The sequence below is a fragment of the Dendropsophus ebraccatus genome, chromosome 3 (genome assembly GCF_027789765.1).
Source record: "Dendropsophus ebraccatus isolate aDenEbr1 chromosome 3, aDenEbr1.pat, whole genome shotgun sequence".
In the NCBI taxonomy this organism is placed as follows: Eukaryota; Metazoa; Chordata; class Amphibia; order Anura; family Hylidae; genus Dendropsophus; species Dendropsophus ebraccatus.
In genome coordinates, this window is record NC_091456.1 from 37,555,364 (window position 1) to 37,565,574 (window position 10,211).

Sequence of the window (10,211 nt, forward strand, 5' to 3'; positions counted from 1 at the left end):
TAATTTTACTGATTGTAATGGGTGGGGGATGTGATGATCACATGAGGGAAAGCATTGCATTCTGGGAAATGCCAAACCAGGAAGAACAGAAACACAAAACAGAGCAAAAGCCCCCAAAACAAATGGATTTTTGGTAGTTTCAAAACTGGGATAGACAGGTAAGTAATGTGTCATGCTTCTGCAGAAGTTTCATTTTTTTTAACCTCTACCTGGAGTTCCCCTTTAATATCTTAAGATAGATATGTTTATCCCAGGCATGTATACATTCAGTTACTATAGATTAACCTGCCACACAGGGGCATAGCTAATGTCTCCTGGGCCCTGGTGCAAGAGGTCAACTTGGGCCCCCCCTTCCTCGACCAAGCGATGCTATTAATAAATATATATATATATATATATATATATATATATATATATATATATAAAATCTCAAGACTGATACCAATAATACCAATACCAATAATACCAGTATATAGAAAATATTATCACTGTACATATTACCGCCATACTGTTACTAACCAAATCCTGTATACGGACACCAATATTGCCAATAATACCAGTATACCAGTAAGAGGCAGATATTACCGCCACACCACAACCACTACCATCACCACCATATTCTTACCAAATCCTGTATACTAAGACCAATAAAACCAATAAAAAGTAACAAATATTACCACCACATACTGACTAACACCACCACATACTGACTAACACCACCGCTGCTACTGAATAATACCACCACATACTAACACCACCGCTGCTACTGAATAATACCACCACATACTAACATCACCGCTGCTACTGAATATTACCACCACATACTGACTAACACCACCACATACTGACTAACACCACCGCTGCTACTGAATTATACCACCACATTCTAACACCACTGCTGCTACTGAATAATACCACCACGTACTAACACCACAGCTGCTACTGAATAATACCACCACATACTGACTAACACCACCGCTGCTACTGAATAAAATCCTCTGTACACAGATCACTATCACCTCATCCAGTCATATAGAGGCACCCAGCTCTACACAGGCTCTATACACCATATACATTAAAGTGCAGATAGATTTAGTGACTCACAGGGGACATCTGCTCTGATCAGAGTTCTTCCCTTTTCATCTTCTTCTCCATCTGCCCTGGGCCATTATGAGAACTTCTCCGAGCCACGAATCCACAGAATCTGCCAAACAAACATCCAGCTAAAATCTTTTACTTTTAAATCAACTAATATCAGAAAGTTATATAGATTTGTAATTTACTTCTATTAACAAATCTCAAGTCCTCCCCTACTTATCAGCTGCTGTATGTCCTGCTGGATTTTCAGTCTGACACAGTGCTCTCTGCTGCCGAGACAGGAACTGTCCAGAGCAGGAGGGGTTTTCTATGGGGATTCATATAAAACTGAGACAGTCTTGGTCAGAGATGTGAGCAGAGAGCACTTTGTCAAACTAAAAATAAAACATTTCCTGCAGGACATACAGCAGCTAATAAGTATGGTAAGACTTGAGATTTCTTAATAGAAGTAAATTACAATTCTATATAACTTTCTGATATCAGTTGATTTGAAAGAAAAAGATTTTCGCTGGACAACCCCTTTCTGTTCAATTTTCGCTAACTTCTCTAAAAAGTCGAGCTAACTTGGTTCCCTGGCAGTGCGACCAAGGATTGATCGTCCCAATTCTGTGTTATGGCTTATATTATTGCATAGGGCTGCATTCACGCTGTGGACTAGAAAACAAGTAGTAACAAAGTAATGTATTTATAAGGTTAATAATGTGCCAGGATATATATCCATTGTTTTGTGTTTCCTATGTTTTTCAGGAGACGGCCAGGTGGATTTTGAAGAGTTTGTGACATTATTGGGACCAAAAATTACAACTTCTGGGATCCCAGACAAGTTTCGTGGTGCTGACTTTGACACTGTGTTTTGGAAGGTATTTTGCACAGGACTTTACAAATCGCTTCCTCTAGTGCTAAAACTTATCAATGGAGCCACAAAATGGATACGATTAAGGTTGGGATCACACTGCGTTTTTGCAGTCCGTTTAACGTATATGATTTATATAATGTAATTATATGTGATGTAATTGTGTGCAATTTGTTTTAGTCATTGACTTCCATTATAAAAAAAAAAGTTTCTTTTTTTTTTAGTGGTATACATGTTTTTGTATATGTTAAAGTAACCATTTAAAAACGAATACCTTAAACAGACTGCATAAATGCAGTGTGAACCCAGCCTAAAACGCGTATTGTCAATAAATTACCAAGATCTCTGAGAACCAAAGCATCTTTATCCAGGGCGGTCATGGGAAACCTGAAAATACAATTACCAGGCGTAGGGCAGTACATTCAGATTCTTGTTTTGATAGTATGTCATGGTTCTTTAACCAGGAGACTAGTTGATTAATCTTCATTCTTCTTCCCTATGTATTGATGCAGTTTCTGAATTGCTCTGTAATATCTGTGATAGGACAGCATGGCTTGCGCTGTATTGTTTCTAATGATGATACTAAACATAGGTGTATTCTACTTTTTATCTAACAGTCATAGAAAGTGATGATGGTTAATAATTGTTATTGTCCTGTTTCCACCCAAATGGCAGTGTGCTTTTGTCGGTGACTGTCATTGCCAGTTGCCAGCTTTTCTAATATATCATTACCACTATTTAGGCTTACCTTATGCAGAGGGATAAGGCACGCAGTGATGTCACGGTACAGAGATAATGCAACCGCCCCCCTTTAGACACAGAACCTTAGAATAAGCAGGACATGAGACCAGAATGTATACAGGGAGTGCACTAATATACTGTGTAAGGATTTCTGGGGCCTCATCAACAAACATATACTACGGCACAGTTCCATGTAGTGCACATAATATCCCCTAGTGGTGCCAAACCAGCACCAAAGTGCAACAATTAAAGGGGTTTTCCACGCAAATATTACTTTTGATATATTGCTGCCCATGGTGAGACTAACAATTCATTCCATATGTGTTATTATCTATTTAGTCTCCTTCTCTCAGTTCTCAGCTGCTGCTTTCTACTGAAAACATAAAAATCTATGTGTGAGCCTTTCTCTCTATCTCCCCCTTCACCCCCCTCCTTTCTGAGACGACTGATGTAAACAAGTCCCTGACTGGCTTTATCTGCAACTTTGTAGCTTCTTTTCAAAATGGTAGTATTATTCTGAGGACAAGTTGCTAATGAACTCACAGTGATTATCCCTCTCAGCATTACAAAGGAGCTACAATGTTGCAGACAAAGCCTGCCAGGGACTTGTAAACAAGTCCCTGGCAGGCTTTATCTGCAACATTGTAGCGTTTTTGTAATTCCGGGAGGATTAATCACAGTGAGTTTATTAACAACGTGGTCTCAGAATAACCCTCCCAGAATAACAAAGAAGCTACAATGTTGCAGATAAAGCCAGTTAGGCACTTGTTCACATCAGCCATCTGAGAAGGGAGGGGGGAAGAGGGAAAGACAGACAGAGAAAAGCTCACACACAGATATTTGTTTATTCAGCAGAAAGCAGCAGCTGAGAACTGGGGAAAGGAGACTGAATAGATAATAATAAGTATAGAAGGAATAGTTGGTCTCCGCATGGGAAGCAACACATGAAAAGTTATGTTTGAGTGGAATACCCCTTTTATACTTCTCTCCCAGTGATAAACCAGAACAAGAGTGTGGCGATACTGCTCCACCTGTAGTAAACCAACAAGTGCAGAAATAAATACTGTTTCACCTGCAGAAAACCAATGCTGCACTTGTAGTAATGTGGTGATGCTCTGATGGTGTAACTACCGGTCACACACTGAGGTGGTAGCAATGACGCGCACTTCTATGGTGGTTGGTAGTGTAGTATAGGTTAGCCGGTGATGGTACTGTCGTGACGCCAGTGCTAGTTCAGCACACAGGTTTGATAGTAATCTGTGTGGTGTCCCACCACGGGTGTTGCTATTGGTTACACCCTTCGCAAAAGTCTGTACTTATCTGTGTAAGTAGTAATGTAGTTGTACCCGAGTTTTACCACTAGGTGTCGTTGTTATGTTTAACTGTCTTCAGATATTGCACAGCTTATGTACCACCTGGATCTATACACCAATGAGAGTTCTTTCTTCTTCCCATCCGATCACCTTTCTCTTTACATCTCTCACACGCACTCCTCACCCACTCACAGCACACCTTATATGCATTGTAGGAAGAAAGTCACATGGGTAGAGGAAGTGTGGGGTCTTTCTGCTCTGGATTCTGTAGAGGAAGGACGCAAGCTAGGACGCTCACTACATCAAGTTGGGCTCTGGCTTCTGCCATGTCCCCCAGTATCCAGTTAGTTGTGGTCTAGACCAGTGCTTCTCAAACTTTTTCTACTGGAGCCTCACCCAACAGACCAAGACAATGCCTGGGCCTCACCAGACTGACCAAGAGGGTGCCTGGGCCTCACTATATGTGGTGAATGTCTATTTAAAAGCTGAAAATAATGCTAGAGCTACCTTTCAAGCTCTATATACTAATAAAGCAAGTACAAAATAAATTAATAATGTTGCTAAAAAGGAGATTTTTGTTAACAAAAAAAGGACTAAGCAGATCATAGTTACTTTGGGAAAACTGGCTCCCCAGCTGGGACTCACCAACAACTAGGGGGCACCTCACTGGTGAGGCCCGCCTCACAGTTTGAGAAGCACTGGTCTAGACGTTAAGCAGAGCACATGCACATGCGAGACCTAGACACAGTTTCCCTCAAGCAACACCTCTAAACACTATGCAGTGTTAAGTCGCTATTAGAGAGGACAAGTCAGGGATCAACTCAACCCACTCCAAGAACCAAAAGGAACAGTAGTGCAGGACAGTATCCCTAAAAAGAGAAGGAACTGATCCGGATAGAGCAAAGTTGCTAGAAGCCTAAGCACTCTATCTTGCAGCACGGGTGTAAGCAGGGAACCTTCAGCATACCAATCATCCCAGGTAACAGGGTCTGGAGCTTGTGTCACCCTCTAGGATGGGTCGATTGACACGTGGTGCAAAGGCCAAAGAGTCACAACACGGCCAGAAGTATTCTTTCTTCTTTCAAGCATTCTACTTATTCTACCTCTCGAAGTTCCGGCAGAGCACAGTGCTACTTGTGTTAAGACTCTTTCGACATCCTCCTCTCTACTCCTCTGAACTTTCTACTTCTCAGCACGCAACTCAGCCAGCAAGGCTATATCTCTCAGTATAGTTCCGCTTCTTCAAATTCAAAAGTACCATATCAAGGCAAAGCTGTATTACCTGCTTTTTTATATGAAGTAAACAGATTTTCTTTATTGTAATGTGATAATTGCCCAAGGGACCCCAGAATAGCCAGGCAGGTTACTGTCCACAGGGGAAAAAGGTATAGCCAGCCCACTAAAAATAAAAGCAGGTGTGCCAGCATACCTGTCTGCTCCACCGGCACTGGCGTCACAACAAATTACCACCGGGCAGGGCTATACCTCGGCCAACCACCACTGGAGGGGAGTCACACCTAACCATCTGGCAAGTGAGCAGTTTCACCGCCTCCAAAGGGCGAACCACCACACCTGCTTCTAGTGGTGGCGGGCTATACTGTTCCCCAATGGTCGGTGACCTGCCGGGTTGTGATGGGTCCCTTGGGCTCTTGTCACAGTGGTCTAGAGTGGTAAGATGACCCACCTGGACTGTTGGTACCGCCACCCACAGAAAGGGGAAAGTAACCCGAGGAGTATGTAGCCGGAATGTGTAGGTGCTGGTGCAATGATCACTGAATCTCAGTAAAATAAATAGAATGGCTTTACTGATAGTCTCTTGCAATACAGGATATGCTGGTAATAGATAACTTCTTTGGTACAGACTTGTGTTTACTGGATCTGTGCTGGGAGATACTCTAGGTGCTAAGGTAGAATAGCGGTGCTTGTGTAGCTTAGTGTTAAGCAGTGAAGAGAAGAGGAGAGGAGAGGAGTTTGTCGTGAGAGCCCCAACCCAGGGTAGTAATGTGTTCTGCCGGAACTTAAGAGAGAGATACTTGAGAGAAGAAAACTTGTGAGAAGAATACTTGTGCCAGTGTTTCACTAAACCACCTTCTGCCCTGCAGTGTCGGAGACCCATCCTATCAGGGTGACACAAGTCCCAGTCTTGGTTACCTGAGAGTAGCTAAGTGTCCAAATTTATCGGGTGTCACCTGCGCTGCAGGATAGAGTACATAGACTTTTGTTGTGGTAGCTTTGCTCTATCTGGGTCAGTTCCTCTGTCCTAGGATACTGTCCTGCACTGTTTAGAGAGGTTCACGGCGTGGGCTGGGGTGATTTCTGACTTGTCTTCCTATTGGGGTCTAACACTACATAGTTAGAATAGGTAGACTATAAGAACTGAAAGTCTCTGGTTGTTCCATAAACGTGTGTCTCTGACCAACTAACACAGCTGGACTGTCCCGGACAGAGATCCTGGCAGAGCCAGGCCCTGGTTAAGTTCAGCAGGGGTGCCAGTTCTGTGTGTGTCTTATTCCCCAGAGAATCAGAGGGAAACTGACGCTACACTTCCTCTACCCAAGTGACTACTTTTTACAGGGTATGTAAGGGTCCCAGTGAGTGGTGGAGAAGAGAGTGTACAGAGAAACAGGTATAGGAATACATACTTACAAGTTTATACATAAAATACTGACATCTGGTGGCGAAACTCATACACTTCTTCATCACCACTTCACTTTTGAGAATAAGGCTTTTGCGACAGGTGTCACACAAGGAACACCTGTGGTGGGACACCACAGTAAACCAGCGGAAATGTATTCTGCTCCACCTGTAGGAAACCAACATTACAGTGCACTCCCCTCACCTCCTCTTCCAGTGGCAGCTCCTCTCTCCAGTCCTTACCACATTTCTCCCCACAGATTCAGTTTATCTGTTAACAATGTGTTGGAGCTAGATATCAGTACATTGATGGGTCAGAGCTGCCTTGGTAGCAAGAGTGGAACTACACAATATAAGGCAGGTGGTTTTTATGTTAGGACTGTTTGATGTATGCCAGTGCTTCAACCACAGGTTCAGCTTAAAGCGACTCTGTACCCACAATCTGCCTCCTACAAACTGCTTGTACTGTTAGATAGCTGCTTTTAATCCAAGATCTGCGCTGGGGTCCGGCAGGTGATGGAGTTATTGTCCTAAAAGAGAACTTTTAAACTTTCAGCCCTGTATCAAATTGGCGTGGCCTACAGTGTATGTGCATTAGACTTGCACCCCCCCCCCCCCTCATCATTAGGAATGCCCCAGGCAGGATTTTTCCTATTCATCACCTGTGTGAACACTGCGCGTGAGCTGGATCGTTAAGGCACCTGTTCAGTGTTTTGACAATTGATGAAAAGAAAAAAACCTGCCCAGCCGCATTCCTAATGGTGAATAGGACGAGGGACAGAGAGGCATTGCAAGCCTAGGACATGGGTACTCTAGGCCAAGCCAATTTGACACAGGGCTGCAAGTTTAAAAGTTGTTTTTTAGGACCATAACTGCATCAGTCAGAGTCACTTTAAACTTTAAAAAGTCTGTCACTAACTAAAATTATCTAGAATAATGAGTCATAGAGCCAAGTGTTGTGTGGTTTTAGCTCCTCCGATTCATGTTTTTTATGCGCAATAACCACATATCAATAGGTATCAATCTTTTGCATTTTATGTTCATATGTGTATTCTTTTACATTCATACACTCAAGTTCTTTCATGCAGGTCCCAAAACTTCCCTGTGACTTCTAAGAAAACTTTTCCTGACCCAATGTTAGTACATTATTCCTGACTATGGTACCCTGTGAAGTAAAATGCTAAAATATGCAAATTGTGATGTAAAATCTAGAGGGGAAGTGTGTCTTCACATGGGAGCAGTGACCTAACTGCTTGTTTAGAGAAGTCATGCACTGGGAAAAATCCACAGACATTCTACAAGGCATCAGGCCACCTAGGACCTGGTTATGGATTACCAGAGAACACCAATGAAACACCACTGGTCAGGAGGCTACAGCTGACCTCCTGGCTCCAGAGATTGGCATAACCTATGAATGACAGGGATGAAACACTGATTGCAAAGTTTGAAACCACTTCAAAGAAGAGACAAAAGAGGGCACTCACCCGTTTCTTGACTTCTTTATTCTTATGCAACTTTCATGCAGCCATAATTCATTAGCATGCACTCATCGGTGAGAACGCCAACGCCCTCCACAGACACATGACAGCTGTTTTGCACGCACTTACATGCTTAGACGGACGTTCGCTCCTCATGCAAGTTCCAGGTTAAGGCTATGTTCACACAACGTAAGAGACCGGCCGTTTCGTGACCCCAGCCGGGTCACGGAACGGCCGGTCTCTGCCCGGATCATCCCCTTACTTAAGTCCCGGCCGGATTATCTTTCCGGCCGAAGGGTTCTGATGCAGGCGCATCAGCGCGCACCCGCATCAGAACACTCCACAGCACACAATGAAGCAAGTGGTCGGAGCCGCTCGCTTTACTGTGTGAACTGAAAGGTCTTTCTGTGGCCGCAAATCACTGAATTGCCGCTGCAGAAAACGGACATGTCAGTTATTTGCGGCCCCGTACGAGATCCTGGCCACAGCATATGCGATGTGTTTATCCCACAGAAGATAAGGCTATGTCCACACCTCACAAAGTACAGCCGTTGTTGCCGATGGCAACAACGGCCGTACTTTTAAGTAGTGCGAACATAGCCTAAATATCACCTGGTTTACCTGTGTGAGTGGGCGTTACACTGTATTAATAAAAAGGGTTACGACAACTGTGACGTAAGTAGATTGACACTTCAAAGAAACATGCTGAAATCAATACGATCATTGAGACCGCTTGCCCCCTGCGCTCTTGTGGACAGAATTAGTCTTGCTTCTTTCTGTAATAATATTTTGTTCGTATCTTGCCCCGATTTGCTGGCTACTCGTTCTAAACCCATACATTTCAAACAGCCTGTATCGCCGTTATGTTTCTCGTTAACGTGCTGAATTAAACGCATTGAACCTTTTTCTGTTCTGCATGAGTAAACGTGCTCGTAAAACCTGCGGTTTAAAGGTCTTATAGTCTTACCTACATAATATACTCCAGTAGTGCACACTATAGCATACACAACACCCTTTGTCTTGCAACAAATGAAATCATTGACAAAGGGTATTGTGTATGCTATAAAAGGTTCAATGAGCTTAATTCAGCACGTTAACGAGAAACATAACGGCGATACAGGCTGTTTGAAATGTACGGGTTTAGAATGAGTAGCCAGCAAATCGGGGCAAGATACAAACAAAATATTATTACAGAAAGAAGCGAGACTAATTCTGTTCACAAGAGCACAGGGGGCAAGCGGTCTCAATGATCGTATTGATTTGAGCATGTTTCTTTGAAGTGTCAATCTACTTATGTCACAGTTGTCGTAACCATGTTTTTAATTACAGTGTAACGCCCACTCACACAGGTAAACCAGGTGATATTTAACCTGGAACTTGTGTGAGGAGCGAACGTCAGTCAAAGCATGTAAGTGATGTGCTAAACAGCTGTCACGTGTCTGTGGAGGAGGTTGGCGTCCTCACCGATGAGTGCACGCTGAAGAATTATGGCTGCATGAAAGTTGCATAAAAATAAAGAAGTCAAGAAGCGGGTGAGTGCCCTCTTTTGTCTCTTCTATGAAGTGGTTTCAAATATTGTTAGACGGCACTGTCTTTACCTGAGTGAGCACCCCCGTATCAAAGACTATATGCACCCACATAAATGACCATACACAATTTCCATGATAAAATAGGGCCGTTAGCAGTGCCGATCTCTATACCTTTTTGAAGACTGATTGCAAAGTAGTTCACATAAAATAGTACAAAAAGCTTCCATGCTGTTTAAAGGGGTAGTCCACCCAAAAAATTTTTCTTTCAAATCAACTGCTACCATGAAGTGCCAGAGATTTGTAATTTACTTCTATTAAAAAATCTCAAGCCTTCCAGTACTTATCAGCTGCTGTATGCCCAACAGGAAGTTGTATTATTTCCAGTCTGGAGAGCAGGAGAGGTTTTCTATGGGGATTTGCTCCTGCTTTGGACAGTTCCTGACATGGACAGAGGAGGTAACAGAGAGCACTGGGTCAGACAGGAAAGAAAACACCACTTCCTGCTGGACACACAGCAGCTGATAAGTACTGGAAGACTTAAGATTTTTTAATAGAAGTGAATTAC

General features: G+C 43.1%; 1 protein-coding gene across 1 annotated transcript in view; it reads left to right on the forward strand.

Annotated features, from left to right (window-relative positions):
* CABP7 (calcium binding protein 7) overlaps positions 1 to 10,211 on the forward strand; it is a 75,783-nt gene that overhangs the window by 55,930 nt on the left and 9,642 nt on the right. The window contains exon 3 of the mRNA XM_069964129.1: positions 1,846 to 1,958. Coding sequence (XP_069820230.1) covers positions 1,846 to 1,958 — 113 coding nt within the window. The remainder of the gene's footprint in view (positions 1 to 1,845; positions 1,959 to 10,211) is intronic.